Source organism: Vulpes lagopus, chromosome 4, assembly GCF_018345385.1.
Source record: "Vulpes lagopus strain Blue_001 chromosome 4, ASM1834538v1, whole genome shotgun sequence".
In the NCBI taxonomy this organism is placed as follows: Eukaryota; Metazoa; Chordata; class Mammalia; order Carnivora; family Canidae; genus Vulpes; species Vulpes lagopus.
The window spans coordinates 50,388,358-50,405,402 of record NC_054827.1 but is presented as its reverse complement, the minus strand read 5'-3'; the positions used below and the strand labels follow the sequence as shown (position 1 = coordinate 50,405,402).

Below are 17,045 nucleotides of genomic sequence, written 5' to 3'. Positions count from 1 at the left end.
ATAGCACTCATCCGTTATTCCCCTGTGGCCTGATCATTGGGCTATCTGGTCTAGTGTCTCTTTATCAAATGACTGTAGTGCTTCCTAATCCATCTTCTGCTTTGCTCCTGTGTTCAACACATGTCCCTTTTTGTCTTGGAGGCTCATCTAGTCATGTAAAAGATGTTTTTAAACATTCATTAAGGATAATTAAGTGTTGCAGTGTGGGAAGACTTCGAGATTTCTAGTTTGTCCTATTGCCAGGAATAGAACAGAGATAATTTACTTTAAAAAAATTAGAAGACTGAATTCAAGATGATCTCTATACTGTCTCACACACTCGTGTTCTTACAGACTGTTTGGATAAGCAAGAGAAGGAGGGTATTATTATGGGTCCTGATAGTTGCTCGGTCCCCAGCCTGTGCTGCAGTGGACAGTACCCTTTGCTCTGGGTTTTCATTAGTGGTTTGGGCCATTACATATCCTGCCTCTCTACATTGTATTTGAGTTACAGATGGGGACATCTCAACCACTTCTTTGATAATGACAGCTGTCACAAGGATAAAAAATATGAAAGTTTTGACAGGGTGTTAGGATGCTTTTGGCACATATCAGAACTTGGTCCTCAGACACCATTCATTCCTTTATTTATTCATTCATTTAACAGATAATTTTTGAGCCCTCACTATGTGTCATTTGCTGGTCTAGGCACCAGGAAAGCAAATCAACAGTCCTTGTCTTCAAGAGGGTCATAATGTGATGAGCAGACAGTTAATTTCAATGAGACATGATAAGGGATATGACAGGTCGAAGCCTTGGAGAGGCACGAACTCAACTTTAGAGTACTGAGGAGGAAGGTGGTTTGTATGTGGCATCTGCAGGACCAGTAGGGGTGATCCAGGTGGAGGGCCAGGGAAGGGCATCCCAGGCAGAGGGAAAAAAATGTGCAGCATCACTAAGCCAGAGGAAATTTGGATTTGGAACCTGCAGGTAGCTCCTTTGGCCAGAGTGAAGTCAGAAAGGTATGAGAGTGGAGCAGGGAAGAGCGAGAGCTGAGCCTCGAGGCAGTCTGGGGCCTCAGTGTGGGCAGTCCGAAACGAGGATCTTTTGAACTCTTACCTGGGTAGTGAATGATGCTGTCAGATTTGTCATGTACATTTCTCTTGCGAGACAGCTCTTGTGGAAGAGAAGGAATGTGGGCTTGGGAATCAAGGCAGGCTTATGTTGACATTCCAGCTCCACTTCTGTCTGGGTGATCATGTAATTGATGTAGTTCCTTTTTTCTGAACTCTCTCTCTTGTGTGATAAATGAGACAGAATGGACTAGACAACCTTCTAAGAACCTCCCCCATTCCTGGTATTCTGTGGTGTCGTTTGAAAGTAGGAGAAAAAAATGTCAACGTCTGCTTACACAGAAGCTTGAATAAAGGTGATGCTCACGGTTATGAGTATTTGCAGATATTATCCTGACAGTCATTCTGACAATTTCTGGCTCCCTATTAGCTGTTTAACTTCTGTGAGTCGCGCATATTCACAGTGAGTAGATATTTGTTGAATGAGTCCGTTTTTATATCTGAAGCGAAGTGTTGGTTGTATGACTTTTGATTGCCTTGCAGGTAACCCAGCTTTTATTTCCCTTGTAGATGAGCTCTTTCTGGAACAGCAAAATCTCTCTTTATCCTCCGTGGAGCTCATGATGAAGAAAAGCACCGTGCACAGCACTGCACATGTGGCCTTAACAGAAACTGCCCCAGGGTCCCAGCAAAGCAGTTCTCTCCATGCCATATCATCTCCATCCGCCACTATTTTTGATACAATCTTTTTTAACCAAGGAGCCCTGACCCAGAGTATAGCCGATCACAGCATCTTTGTGGCAAATTATGTGTCGGTGACGAGCCACGCGGTGGTCAGAGATGACGACGAAATGGATAACTTTTTGCCAGAAACGCCCTGGACCACTTCCCGCGTGGTGTCTCCGATTGGGGATCTCCCAGGCAGCCCGCCACTGCTGACCCCGTCTCCCCCCATTTCTTCTTTACAAGACAAACAGGTGACATCGGCCTGGCCAAACACGATGCGACGACCAGCCACGTCCACCGACGATGCCACCGGTCATTTCAGTGCTTTCTGGTCGGCGCTTCCCACATCCGAGGGCCTACTTCTGACCCCCAGTAGGAATTTGGTGCTGTATCCTCCTGACCCTTACGGGCGCTCGGCAAGCAGGACTTTGCCAGGGACCGCGGTGTGGGGAGCCGAGGAGGCAGAGAGCCTTCTTTCTAGCTCGCTGGCTGCAGGGCCTCTGCTCTTGGGCGGCGGCGCCACGCAGCTGCCTCTTCCGCCCTGGGAGGAGGCCTCCCTGCCTCCGGAGGACGGCCTGGGCCCAGGCCTGGACAGATACCCCGATGCGGCCGCCGCTCTGAGTCTCGCTCTGAGTCTCGGCGTCCCAGAGGCTGGGCTTCCGGGAGCAGCCCCTGCTGCGGCTGTGGCACCGACGGCGCCGGCTTCCAGCAGCAGCAGCAGCACAAGCTCGCCTTCCCTCTCCTCTGCTGTCGCCTTCTTGGCCCCTTCGCCGCCGCCGGCTGAGGTATCTCGTGGCCCCCATCCGGCCGGCAGCTCCCGAGAGTCGTCAGAGCTGTCAGAGCTGCCCGGCCCGTCCCTGCTGCTCTCCCGAGTCCTGGCCACCCAGGCCCCGAGCCCGGTGGCGTCGCCCCGGCCCAGGCCAGCGGCCAGCCTGCCGGCCGGGGAGGCCGCGGGGTCGGGGGACGGCGCCGAGCCCCTGACGGTGAGCCCGCCGGGAGCCAGCGGCCCCCCTCCCACGGGCAGCGGAGCGGCGGGCTTCTCGGAGCTCGAAGAAGAGCCCCAGGACTTTAACACCCTCTTCCCCTCGCGGCCCGTCGTCCCGCTGTCCTCTCCCTCCGGGGGCGCCTCAGGACCGGTCCCGGCAGCTTCTGCTGAGGAGGGCCTGAGGAGCGTCGGGACCACACGGCCGTGTCCTTCCGGTGGCCACCTCGCCACGCCAGCGTCCCCCACTCCCGCTCCCTTGGGCTCCTCCTCTGTCCCCGACACCGCCACCGCCGTCACAGCGGCGGGGGTGATAGCCGCGTTTCCCTGGGCCACCAGCCGTGCACTCCCCGCCTCCTCCCTCCCGGGCGCCGCAGGACAGGCCACACGGTCGCCCGCCCTCAGAGGCCCCCGTCCTCCCCCGTCTGAGGCTCCGGGGCCCTCAGTCGAGCCTTCGCTCGTCCCTGAGCGGGAACCCGGTGGCTCTCCGGGCCCCCACGCGGCCCAGGGTTTGGATTCGGGGGCCAGTTTTTCCTCAACCCCGCCCCTGGAGTTCAGCAGCTTTGTGGCCGCCTCTTCAGAAGTCCCCGCCTCTCCGCCCTGGGGGACACCGAGCCCTGTGGCAGCCTTGGTTTCTGGGGCCTTCTCTACCTTGGTTGAGGCCGCTGCGCAGGCCGTCCCTAACTCCACAGACTCCGAGTCTTCCCCGCTCTGGCCCAGCGCAGACCTTCTCCCGAGTCCATTCCCCTCCCTCGCCAGCTCCCCTGAGGCGACGCTCCCCTCAGGCTTCCCTTCCGATTCTCTCCTGTTCTCCCGAGCGTCAGCAGTTTCGCTGGCAGGTCCCGAAGCTCATTTTACCTCAGCCCTCACTGAAACTACCTCCTATTCTGGGTTGTCACCCGTTGTGCGTGACTCTAGGGTCGCCACCCTGGTGCCCTCCAGGGCGGAGCCCGCCCTTGACCTTCTGACTCGTGGGACTCCCTCACCGTCCCCTTTGACTGCTTTCCCCACGACACCCGTTTTAGCGGAGTCTCCTCTCTTTCCAACTCCGACGCCGTTCAGTGACGAGGTCAGTGCTACAGATGGTCACACGTCCGTCTTACCCTCTTTCTCCAAAGCCATTCCTAGCACCGCACCACTGGTCACCCAGGTGTACCCGTCGTCCGCATCCTCCCTTGTTCCTGAGGCGATCCCCTCCCCTCTTCCTACGGAGCCCATGTTTGTGGGCTCATCGTTCACACCCACAGATTCACCGGTGAACACCCCCACTGAACCGAGCACAGCCAACACCACTGCTGCCCCCGATCCGGCTGCTGGCAGCACCCCGAGCAGCACAGCTGCGAGTCACAACTCCCAGGAGAGCAGTTCGGCACGACCGCCCCCGTCCCTGTATCCTGTGCCCACGTCCACCTCCGAAGCAACGGTGGATGCTCCAGCCCTGGTCCCCACCAAGCCGCCATATGTGTGTGATATTACAGTTCCCGATGCCTATTTGATCACAACTGGTAAGGTCCTGCTTCAAGCCACCTCTCGGTTGGGGTGATCTTTCTAAGGTGTTTGTGTGAAATGCTTCTGTGCTATACAGCATTGTGGGAAAGCGTATGGCCTTGGGCCCCGGCGAGCCCCTGGGTGGTGACCCTCACTCCCTCGCCTTTCTCCTGTGAGCTCTCTGGACAGGTAATCAGTCTGTCTACCTCTCAGCTTCCTCAGCTCTCGAACAAGGAGGATCGTGGCACCTGCTTGGTTGGGTGATTGTAAAGATTCAAATGCGTGACTGCACGTCAAGTACTTACTCCGGTGCCTGGCACGTAGGAAGCCCCCACAAAGTGCTACATATTAGTAGTAGCAATAAGAGAAATAAAAGGTTTAAGTGGAGCCTTAGAAACGTTTGCTGGGATCTTTGTCTTTGGAAATCCTAATCCAGTGGATGCGTAGTCGGCATCGTTAAAACGAAAACCTCTGTGATTAGTTCAGGCAGGTAGTTAGTTGGGCAAACATGTAAGGGCACCTGCTACAACTTCATGCCCATATAGTATTCTTTTTCCTTGAAAGGAGGGAGCACTTGACTACTCTGTGTTCCTGTAAATGTCACTTGGATCCTGAGAATCCAAGAAAGAAAAAGGTCCTGCTAACTGTTCTCTGGGCTCAGTCACAAACTTTGATCTCTTGGATCTCCAGTCCACAGCCTGAGTGACGGGCTGACAAGCAGCAGCTTCCCTTGTACCTGCCCAGCTGCTTTCGTCACTCAAGTCGGAGCACACTTGATGGCATGTCGGTACATGGCCGGTGACTGTGGCCTGCTCGGTCAGGCTCTCCCAACTTGTTCTTCATCAGGAATGACAGGCTGCGTGTTAAACTCTATGACCTGTTACTGTATTCTTGAATACAGTATCATACTGATGTGCAGCCTGCCTCTGTGTGTTGATTTTGGTGGGAATGGAGGATAGAAATGAAGAAGGGGAAGGAAGATGGTAAGAGAAGCAGAGGAGGAACGGAGTAGAGTGGACAAGGAAAGAGAACAGAGAAAGGTGAGATGAGGAAGGAGGAGGTCATGGCTGTGAGGTGGGCCATACGTCCTCTGCTCATCAGGGAGATGCCATTACCCTCTGGGGCTGTGGGGCGCAGCTGAATCTTTGCTCTCCTAACTCCCTCCCTCCCCCAAATAATGAACCATTTATTAATTCATTTGACAAATGATTTTTTTAAAGATTTATGTATTTATGTATGTATGTATTTATTTATTTATGATAGAGAGAGAGAGAGAGAGAGAGGCAGAGACACAGGCAGAGGGAGAAGCAGGCTCCATGCCGGGAGCCCGATGCAGGACTCGATCCCGGGACTCCAGGATCGCGCCCTGGGCCAAAGGCAGGCGCCAAACCACTGAGCCACCCAGGGATCCCCTGACAAATGATTGTTGAGCACTGAGTATGTGCGGGTGCCTTTAGAAGGTTTAAGGGTCACCCACATGAATGATGTGGTTCTGACCTTCAAGGAGCTTAGATTCTAGTAGTGTGTACATAAGCCATGTTCTCTTGGTAGCTGTGGTGAAAATGGTTGAAGTAGAGTTCTAGAAGAGTGACTTTTTGGATGATGAGGGATGGGTTTGGAAGAATGTGAATTAGAGGGACACACTCAAGAGGGCTGTCGTCTGGAGATGGAGGGAAGTGTGTTGTCCTGGTGGAAGGTGTGAGCACAGGTGGAGATATCAGACAGCCCAACGCTGTTCAGCTTGGCTGAGAATTAGACTGTGTTTTGGGAGGAGGGGGTAATTATGCTAGGAGGTGAAGTTGGGAGAAGTGGTGAACTTTCATCTGAGGGGTACCAGTAGTCCAGAGGAGAGAGAAGAGTTTATTGCTTTTAGAATACTTTTCTTTCTTTCTACAAAAGGAAAGCACAGTAACTACAAAGTGGTCAGTTACAAGAAGCTTATTTATTTATTTATTTATTTATATTTTTAAAATTTTTATTTATTTATGATAGAGAGAGAGGCAGAGACACAGGCAGAGGGAGAAGCAGAGCAGGCTCCATGCACCGGGAGCCCGACGCGGGATTCGATCCCAGGTCTCCAGGATCGTGCCCTGGGCCAAAGGCAGGGGCCAAACCGCTGCGCCACCCAGGGATCCCTACAAGAAGCTTATTAAAAGAACTACTGAAAGCTCCTTTGTTTCTTGGATTCCATGGCATTTATGATACTTATTTTCTTTTAAGATTTTATTTATTTATTCATGAGATACACAGAGAGAGGCAGAGACACAGGCAAAGGGAGAAGCAGGTCCCATGACACTGGCAGAGGGAGAAGCAGGCTCCATGTAGGGAGCCCGATGTGGGACTCCATCCCGGGTCTCCAGGATCACGCCCTCGGCTGAAGGCAGCACTAAACCACTGAGCCACCTGGGCTGCCCACATTTATGATACTTAAAAGCATAATGTGTCTTTTCAAGTTTTTCTACACATAATTAGAAACCATTTTAGAAGCACCTCTAAGAATATCAGATATGTATAGCATGGATTAACTGTCATATAGGATATGCATTTAAGGAATTTGGTGTCCTTCGTTTAGGGTTCCATTTTTAATAGCTTTTGGGGTAAAATTTACCCACTGAAAATGTATACTGCACTGGTTTTAGTAAACATGTGGAGTTTTACATAGGTATCCCTACTGTTATATTGTATTTTTAAGTGGAGAGGAATGCTGTCTTTTGGGCTCAGTGGTATCTTTGAGCATAGAAAGGATCACTTCATTCATAAGAATCTTTGTTTAGTTTTGGCCATGGTTTCTTTTTTTTTTTTTTTTTTAATTTTTTTTTAAAATTTATTTATGATAGTCACAGAGAGAGAGAGAGAGAGAGAGGCAGAGACGCAGGCGGAGGAAGAAGCAGGCTCCATGCACCGGGAGCCCGATGTGGGATTCGATCCCGGGTCTCCAGGATCGCGCCCCGGGCCAAAGGCAGGCGCCAAACCGCTGCACCACCCAGGGATCCCCATGGTTTCTTTTTAGTAATTACTTATGAGAGAGAGAGAGTGAGAGAGAGAGAGATGGGGGGGGGGGTTTGGGGTGATTACTTGTACCCTGAAAGGGTTTTTTTTTTTATGGAGCTCTGTCATAAAAGTAAGAGCCCTCTGTTGATCCATGGGGCTCTTGGGAGAGCCCTTCACTGTGTGTATCCTCTCAGGGGTGAGGCTGGGCTTCCCAGCCAGGACCTGCCTGACCCTGGCCTCTTCAGTGGGGCTCTTTTGCCTCTCTTGGCCCAAATTAGATATTTGAAGAAACTGAGATATTTGTTGCTGATGATCCTTTTTCCCCAAAGACTACTGTGCTCATATCCTGACATTATAGTTTAGGTCTTACTCAGATTAAATAGAGAAGGTGGAGGTTTTCATGGTGGGCTATGTAGATGATTCAGAATAATACTTGGATGGTTCTTTCTTTAGATGGGGCTACTTCGGACAACATGGGCTTCCTTCTTTCCTCTTTTGAGTTTTTCTGTCTCTGAATTTCCACTCTGTCTTTACATTCCCCAAGTTTAGCTTTTGAGATTTTTCTTCCCTAATTTTTCCCTTCCTTCCTCTCTTCCCTTCCGTCTTTTCCTCTCCCTCCCTCTATTCCTATGTCCCTCTGTCCTCCCTCCCTCCCTTCCTCCTTTTTTCTTCTTTTCCTTCTCACTCATTTTTGTCTTTCCCTTTACTTTCATTTTTTTAAAGGATTTTATTTATTTATTCATGAGAGACAGAGAGAGAGAGAGAGACAGGCAGAGACACAGGCAGAGGGAGAAGCAGGCTCCAGGCAGAGAGCCTGATGTGAGACTCCAGGGTCTCCAGGATCATGCCGTGGGCTGAAGGAGGCGCTAAACCGCTGAGCCACCTGGGCTGCCCTTTGTCTTTCCCTTTAAAACTCATGTTGTAGTCTAGTCCTCCTGGAGCCCATGTAGACCAGGCCAAGTTGGCCATTGGTGTGACTCAGCTGGGCAGTCTGGGTTTGTTCTAATGGTGAAATGAAGAAGCCCTTCCCCACATTTAGTGACTATCAAGGTCACTAATCAGTAGAGAAAACAACTGACTGTAACTTAAACGTTTGTTTTCTAAAAGATTGAAAGATACAGAGTGATTCTGTCTCCAGTTTTAAAAATTAAGAAGAGGAAGAGGAAAACTGGATAGTAATTTCAAATGTATTTGGATTCTGCACAATGAGAAGTTAATGGAAGAGGAAAGAAAAAATAATAGGGAAAAGAAAGGGGAGCAGGACATGTTTACTAAACACTGGGGAAGAGGTTCTCTTATTATAGATTTTAAAATAGAATTTCTTAGATGTGGAAGGAGAGTTAAATATAGCTGGACTTTGTTATAAGAAAGATTTTATTTCCTACATAAAATTTTAATACATGAGGATTGTGAAAATCTTTTCTGCCCCATTATTAGTGGTGCATACCCTTCACTTACTACATTGAAAAGTTGGGGTAGGAGACCACATTCTAGAGGGGAAGATGTCTTCTAGTTTTGTTGAGCAACATCTTGAGGCCTTTTAAAATATTACTGCTGAGAGTTTTAAAACTTTGTGTTTTACTGTTAGAGGCATAGCCAAGAGAAAACCTAGTAATGTCAACAACAGCAGGTTGTTGTTGTTCCTCTGTTGTTGCTGTTGTTCCTCTGCCTTTTCATAGTCTGGGCCTTATTTTGAAAAGTGATTTGGGGAGCTGCTGTCACAGTGTGGCATAGCACAGGCTCTCTGCTTTGGGGACCAGAAATGGGATGCCCATATTCTTCATAATGAAACTAAATTGCATTTGATGGTTGGCTTTGGTTTGTAGTTCTGGCCAGAAGAGCTGTGCAGGAGTACATAATTACATCCATCAAAGAGGTGTTGAGGATTCACTTCAACCGTGCGGTAGAGCTCAAGGTGGGTCCCTGTGGCGTGGGAGCTTGGGTTGAAGGCATATCATGGTTCTAGAATGCTCTCTTTCCTCTCGTCCCTCCTCCTCTCAATGAACATGTGCTCATTCTTGGCTGGCAACTTAAACATCACTTTGTCAGGGAAGCCCTGATCCCACATGAGGCCGGGTTTAGTCCACTGGAGGGATGTGTTGGCAGATTTGGAAGAAAAAGACTCTGAGACCGGAGTTGGGGATTATGGCGTGATTTTAAAGTGAGCACGTATGCATATTTCTGTATACTCAGTGAGCTAGAGAGAAATTTCCATATGTTTTACTGTGGACCCTGTCTGTGCTCATACCTCCTCTCCCCTGATGAGGACAGAAAGCCGTGCTCTAGACCTGCACCATCCAGAACAGAGCCATGAGCCCCTTATAGCTACTGAGCATGTGAAACAGGGTTTGTCTGAATTGAGATGTGCTGTAAGTGCAAAATTTACACAGGATTTCAAAGACTGAGTGAAAAAAAGAATGTAAACTATCTCGCTAATAATTTTTTACATTGACCAAACGTTGAAATATTTCAGATGTATTGGGTTAGGTGAAATTAATTTCACCTGTTTCTTTTCATGCTTTTTAATTTGGCTACTAGAAATTTTAAAATTGTCTGTGCGGCTCATGAATTTCCTTTGGGCAGCCCTGCTCAGTGGACTAAATGCTCCTTTTTATGTGGATTAAATACAACAACTTTGATTTCTCCGTAATTCCCCATTCGGTTCATATTATTGGCTGTTCTTCTTTCTCGCTGCCTTTGCTCCTACAGTTTTATTCTGTTTTTGAGAAGGTTGGCAGATCTGTAAGAGGCATAGCTAAAATAAGATTTTGATTATCTGTGCAGCCCTCCCCCTTCATTTAAAGCTACCTGTTTATTTTTCACCTTACTTGCTGTGTTGCTTTTCTACTTTGTACAACTTCCTTTCATTTTGAGTTCTAGTCCTCTGAAGTTAGGTAATTACCATCTTTTGTATTTTTAAATTTTCATAGGTTTATGAACTGTTCGCTGACTTCACGTTCCTGGTAACATCTGGGCCTTTCGTTTACACGGCAATATCAGTCATAAATGTACTTATAAATAGTAAGCTTGTACGTGACCAAACTCCATTAATCCTGGCTGTGAAACCTTCCTTCCTTGTGCCAGAGTCCAGGTTCCAAGTTCATACGGGTGAGAAAACTGAGCACAGTTGTTTTGATTGATTTGTAAATAAAATTTCATTTTATTCTTTATGTTGTTAAAAGAATTGCGGGAGGGTTTTTAAAAATTTATTTAAAATTGAAAAAAAACCCCAAACTTGTATAATTACAGAAAATTTCCAGCATATACAAAAGTACACAGAGTAGTTGAATGAGCCCCCACATACTCATTGTATGGCTTCAATGATTTTCACCTCCTAGTCTGTCTTGTGGCACCTGCATGCCCTCCTCCCACATTATGTGGATATGGCATCATGTCATCCCACCCATAAATATTTCAGCCCATGCCTCTAAGAGATGAAAGACCATTAGGTACATGCACACACACACATCCTTACTTGAGAAATTATTGACATTATCCCCAATTTTGTTCCATCTATCCCTCATGTTTTTTGAGGAGTTGAGAGTGTTTTAAAGGAATACCAGGTACCGCGTCATTTTGCCTGTAGCTGAGACTTTGCATTTCGCATCTTTTGATGCTCACATTGTATCTTTTACATTTTAAAGTGATACAAGTCACTTCCATATTGTATATATTCATTTGGTGTAGAGTTGGCTTTCAACATTTCCCTGCTATGAGACCCCTAAATTATACCTCTCACTACTTAATCCCATGCTGTGGATGTGTTAGTTGAGTTAGTATTTTTCGCGTCCTCATTCCTCAATCCTAAAACAGTGCCTGGCTCATGGGCCTGTGATTGCTGCCTTCTCCTCAGTTCTTCAGTTCGTGCCTCAGAGCGTGGATACTGGCTTCTGCAACTTTACCCAGCGCATCGAGAAAGGCCTGATGATAGCTCTTTCTGAAGTGAGAAAACACCACCAGGGGACGCATAACCTCACTGTGCAGGTGAGAATAGCCCTGAATGCAGAACAGGGTGCTTTGTCCTTTGAAGATGAACTAATTTCACATGTTTTGTTGAGGCCACAAGTCACTGTTACTAATTCCCTCTTATAGAAGAAGTTTAGTTCACATGAGTCAAGGTCTATCTCTTTTCAGGGCACTGAGATCACATAGTGTGAATGGGGGTCTTCATATTTGAAGATGGTGGAGTAGTCGGATGACCAGGGAGCTCAGATGTGGCGAGCTGGACAGAGATGAGCGTATGCCAGAAATCCAAGAATTTTTTTTTTTAAAGATTTTATTTTAGAGAGACAGGGAGAGCACACAAGCAGGGGGAAGGGCAGACAGCGATATAAAGAATCTTAAGCAGATTCCCTGCTGAGCATGCAGCTCAGTGCAGGTCTTGATCCCATGACCCTGAGATCACCATCTAAGCTGAAACCACCAGTTGGATGCTTAACTGACTGAGCCACTTGTATGCCCCTCAAGAATGTTCTATGAAGGAATGGTATCAGCCTAAATATCCAGTGGGGGGGGATGCCTGAATATACTGGTATTTCATGTTATGGAATAGCATGAAATGCAGTGCTTCACTCAAAAACAGAGAATATAGCCACTCAGTGAGCAGACTTTGTGTGTATTGTATGGAAACTACTGACGTTTTTATATTTCTTTGATATTTTATCCTCCATATTCTTTGTTCTCTCTTTCTAGAATTGATAATAAATAGATTTTTGTGCACCTGGAGCCACCTTTCATATTTTTTTTCTAATAATACCATCTCTTTTTAAATTTCCTATTTCTGGGGCACCTGGGTGGCTCAGTGGTTGAGCGTCTGCTTTGGACTTAAGGCGTGATCCCGGGATTCTGGGATCAAATCAGGCTCCTGGGAGGGGGAGCCTGCTTCTCCTTCTGCCTATGTCTCTGCCTCTCTCTGTGTGTCTCTCATGAATAAATAAATAAAATCTTTTTTAAAAAATTCCCTATTTTTACAGATTTTCTAAACTTTGTCATTAATTTCATCTTCAGCTGCATCCATCATGTTTTTTAGCCCCTCTGCTGAGTTTGCTTTCAGCTGTCTTTTTTCCCTTGTTCTTGACTTTTTTTTTCATGGTGGCTTCTCCTGCAAAGATGCAGGATTATCTTGAATGATAATGTGATACCACCTGGAAAGTCTCTGAGGACGTTAATGAGAATTTCTTAAAAGTTGCCTTCTGGTGCCCACACTGTCTTGGTTTTCTCTGCAGCCATTGTTCTTTGTTGATCCTGGTCCTTGGCGTTCATGCTCTCAGTTTTCCGTAAATATTTGGAGACCATTGGTTAGGTGCCGTTAGGAGTGAAGAAGCAGGTTGTTAATTTTGGCAACTTGCCCCTTCAGCTGTGGCGTCTGTGTCTACACCCGCCCTGTCTCTCCGATGGGAGGATTCACTGGAGCACTGGGTCCTGGGCAGAGGATACTGGGACCCTCACCCCCACCACCCTCACCCCCACCTCCCTCACCAGTGCAGGATATGGATTCCTGGAAATGGAGTGCTTTAGTGTTCTTTTCACAACAAAGCTGCCTATTCTTTTCTTTTCTTTCTTTTCTTTTCTTTTCTTTTCTTTTCTTTATTTCTTTTCTTTTCTTTTCTTTCTTTTTTCTTTTCTTTTCTTTTCTTTATTTCTTTTCTTCTTTTCTTTTCTTTCTTTCTTTCTTTCTTTCTTTCTTTCTTTCTTTCTTTCTTTCGTTTTAAGGTTTTATTTATTTATTCATTTTTTAAAAGGTTTTATTTATTCATGAGAGAGACAGAGAGAGAGACAGAGAGAGAGGCAGAGACACAGGCAGAGGGAGAAGCAGGCTCCCTTTGGGGAGCCCGATGCAGGACTTGATCCCAGGATGCCGGGTCCATGCCCTGAGCCAAAGGCAGATGCTCAACCACTGAGCCACTCAGGTGCCCCAAAGCTGCCTTTTCTTTCGTTTTCTTTCCTTCCCTGTCTTTTGTGTGCTCTGGCCGATAAGAGTCTCTACCCACCTTCTTTTTGGGGCCAAACCCACACAATCTTTTTGCCTGTGCTGATGGGGAGCTCCTTTTCCTTAGGGCTGGTCAAGGTAAAGATGTGGCTGCTACCAGCACCTCTGTATTGGCCTGCCTGTGGCAGTTAGAAAGGAAAGAGGAGGAAAAAAGAAAGGAAAGAGGAGATGAAAGTCAGCTAAGCTCTTTGGGACATGGGCTTTGATTAATTGCACTGATTGCTGTTCACAGGCTCCCCTGCTGTCTGTTCCTGCAAAGAACGGGGCCATCCCAGGGCCCCTGCATTCCAGGCCTGTGTATGATGTGGGTCCCAATTCCCTTGATGCTGGCCTATATCATTATGATCCCATGCTCTCTCCATTTTCCAGCAACTTAACAGAATCCCTGATTTTCTTCCATTGTCAGAGCTGTTGGGGATTTATTCCCATTTGTTCACTGTATGGTTATTTCAGTGGGATTTCGGGTGGGTGGGGCAGGGAGGACGATAAAATACACATGTTCAGTTCTTCCCTTCATGTAAAAAACATTTTCAGTAAACTGAGAATTTTAAAGTGTTGCAAATGGGAATCAGGTTGTGGAGCCAGTTTGTTCCTTTGAAACCATTACCTCCTTTAAAATAAAAAATCAGGGGATCCCTGGGTGGCGCAGCAGCTTGGCCTGCCTTTGGCCCAGGGCGCGATCCTGGAGACCCGGGACCGAGTCCCACGTCGCGCTCCCTGCATGGTGCCTGCTTCTCCCTCTGCCTGTGTCTCTGCCTCTCTCTCTCTCTCTCTGTGTGACTATCATGAATTAAAAAAAAAAAAATCAATGAGAGAAGTGGTAAGAGAGAAATTATAGGCCTTTTGCATAGTGTTTTGCTTTCTTGTGGATAAACTTCCTTCCTTCTTTCAGATCTTGAATATCACTATGGGTGCTTCACGGCCCGCTCCTCGGCGGGGCCCAGTCAATATCATCTTTGCTGTCAGAGGTGCGCAGGGGTTTTTGAATGGTACAGAAGTGAGCCAGCTGCTCAGGAACTTGAGCGTGGTGGAGTTCAGTTTCTACCTGGGATACCCTGTGCTCCAGATCGCCGAACGTGAGTACTGCTCTCTCGCGAAGTGCTGGGAAAGTGGCCACAAGGGTTTTCATCGCTAGACCTCTTTTTTTCCACATGAAATATTTGGCTGAAGTCCAGGCTGTAAATCAGATAAAATTGGAGTTTCTCACAGTCAGTTCAGGGTGGGCCTCCAGGCCCCCTCCTCACCCACTAGCCTTGCTTTCTTACTGTCTTTTGAAAATAAAGGGCATTGTCAAAGACTACACCAGTCTGGGAAAGGTAAAACCAAAGGCACAGAGGACAGACCTGTGGTTTCCAGGGGTGACGGCTGGAAGGAAAGCTAGACTGCAGAGGAGTAGCAGAAGGCAATTTTTAGGGGCTGATGAGCCTGCTTTATATCTTTAATGTGGTGACGGTTATGCAACTTCGTGCATTTGTCAAAAGCCATAAGACTGTACACCAGAAAGAGTAAATTTTACTACATGTACACATAAAACTAAAAAAAAAAAAAAAAAAAAAAGAATAATAAATGAAAACAAACAAAACCACTCTTCCTGGCTGAAGCAATTAGAATCACGGTGCAAATGGAGTGGGGTGGGGGTGGGGAAAACATTCACTTCAAAAAACCACTAGATTCCAGGGTTGAAGTCAGGCCAAAAACCATCAAATTCTTTTTCAAAAATGAAGCAGCCAAATGGTCTAATGACTTTTATGCATTTTAGTGTGCTGTTAATTAAATTAAAAAGAATAACTTATCAGATGCAAACGTAGGCAGGGATAAATATTGTTATTTACAAACAGCACCTTTTTGTTCTGTGCGGGTATGGATAAAATAATAAATGTGCTGGACAGCAGGGGTACCCTGGGACTGTCCCATGCAAGCTGGGACATAGGGTCATTTTACCCTGAGTCATTGCTGGGAATCCTAGGGCCCTGGGGAAACAGTGTGAAAACTCATTGCTCTGGAACAATGAGATTTCAAGGGGAGCTTGCGAACAGGCAGGCAGGCTTTCTATGAAGCAGTGTCTGTCCCATGGTGTCACTCAAGACTTTTACTTTTTTTTCTTCGTCTTTCTCCTGGAGACACTTGTGCTCAGAAACTGCATATTGTCCATGACTTCACACCAGTCTGGCGTTTTGTTCTTACATACGTTTTATATCCATAAAAGATACAGGAATGGCATTGTAGTGTGACATACTGGATACTCCCTAGACTTACCTTCCTGATGGGTGCAAACGTGCTTTTACAGATTTCCCTCCTTTCCTTTTCCTTTTTATAGCCTTCCAGTACCCACAGCTAAACTTATCTCAGTTGTTGAAGTCCTCCTGGGTGAGAACAGGTATGTTTAACTTACATAATGTTTTGGGAACTGTAAGAATAAAGACATCTGTGCAGGCGTATTGAGCATGATACCGTCTTTCTTGTTTCTGAGTCCTAAATTCAGGGCATAATGTCCCTTAAATTCTTGGCAAAGAATGAATGAGAAGGGAATTCAGATCCAGCTGTGGGAATGTGTCCCACTGAGTTATGGCACAAAAAGGATTGGCTTTCTTTAAAATTCATACATCAAGTCCACGGGAAAGTCTAACAAGAATTAACAGTCTTCTGATCCAGAACAGGATGGGGTTCCAAAGCAAGGATCTCTCTCTCTTTTTTTTTCCCCCTAAAAGCCATATTTGTTTGGTTTTATGAGGATGAATAAGGTAGCTCAGGGAGCAAATAAGGAGGTTTTTAAAAAAGTCTTGTGGACCTGGGTCAGATATTTATAGCTATGGCATTGCAGATAAAGGCTTTCTAACTGGGTAATAAAAGTGTAAGAGTTAGTTACACACTCACTGTGCCCAGTGTGTGAGCAGCACAGTAAGTAGCTGTCTGTGGGCTGGAAGCATGTGCCATGGTCATGATCATCATTTATGGCTTCACATACCCTGCAGGTTCTCCTTCACATACAACATCCTGTGTAAAGGCTCTGCCTTTTTGCATGGTATGGTGGCCCCATTTTCCAGATGATTTTCATAGCACTTCAGAGACTTGTCCGTAGTCCTGTCTCAGAACGGTCTCTGGCTAATACGCACGGGTTTTTTTTTTCTGATGATATGCTGACAAGCCCATTATCTGTTTGATAATCTTGTTTACAGGAGATGTTTTAAGACAGGCACCCTTATCTTGGGTCAGTTTATGAGTCTGAGTCTTGAGTCAAGATAAGATATGAACTCAAACCATTTCCAAAAATTTGGACAGAAGTGTGGATTAAATGTTGGCTCCTGTGTGGGAGTTCTTAGCTACAAAGCTTCTATGCTGCTGAGTTCCTGGGACTTCTTGCCACCAGTCTGTGTAATAGAGCTTAGAACTGTAAATAAGACCCCTGAACGGCACTTCCTGGCTCCCCATGACCCCGTTCATGTTTGCTTTTTCTCCTCTTAATGCCTCCTCCTGAAGGACTGGCAGTTTATAGGAATCCTGTGTTAATTTCTCCTCTACATGCACTCATTTTTCCTCCACTGCTAACTTGTTTTGGGGCCTGCATGTTTTGTTTTGTAAATGTAGTTCTCCTGGGCGTCGTTGAGAAGCAGCTCCAGAATGAAGTGTTTCAGGCTGAGATGGAGCGTAAGCTGGCCCAGCTGCTCAGTGAGGTGTCCACCCGAAGGCGGATGTGGAGAAGGGCCACCATTGCTGCTGGGAACAGTGTGGTGCAGGTACCCTAAGAAGGCCAAGGGAGGAGGGAAGGAGGGGCAGAGAGTTGTCTGAAAACACGCTGTATTTTCTTTTTCTTTGAAAG

The 17,045-nt window shown here is 46.9% G+C and overlaps 1 protein-coding gene across 2 annotated transcripts in view; it reads left to right on the top strand.

The window, feature by feature from the left end:
- Positions 1-17,045, top strand: part of KIAA1549 (KIAA1549 ortholog) — a 141,377-nt gene that overhangs the window by 53,297 nt on the left and 71,035 nt on the right. For both annotated transcript variants that reach the window (XM_041752367.1, XM_041752365.1), the window contains exons 2-8: positions 1,623-4,265; positions 9,066-9,154; positions 10,170-10,347; positions 11,093-11,223; positions 14,121-14,304; positions 15,546-15,605; positions 16,814-16,962. In XM_041752367.1, coding sequence (XP_041608301.1) covers positions 1,623-4,265; positions 9,066-9,154; positions 10,170-10,347; positions 11,093-11,223; positions 14,121-14,304; positions 15,546-15,605; positions 16,814-16,962 — 3,434 coding nt within the window. The remainder of the gene's footprint in view (positions 1-1,622; positions 4,266-9,065; positions 9,155-10,169; positions 10,348-11,092; positions 11,224-14,120; positions 14,305-15,545; positions 15,606-16,813; positions 16,963-17,045) is intronic.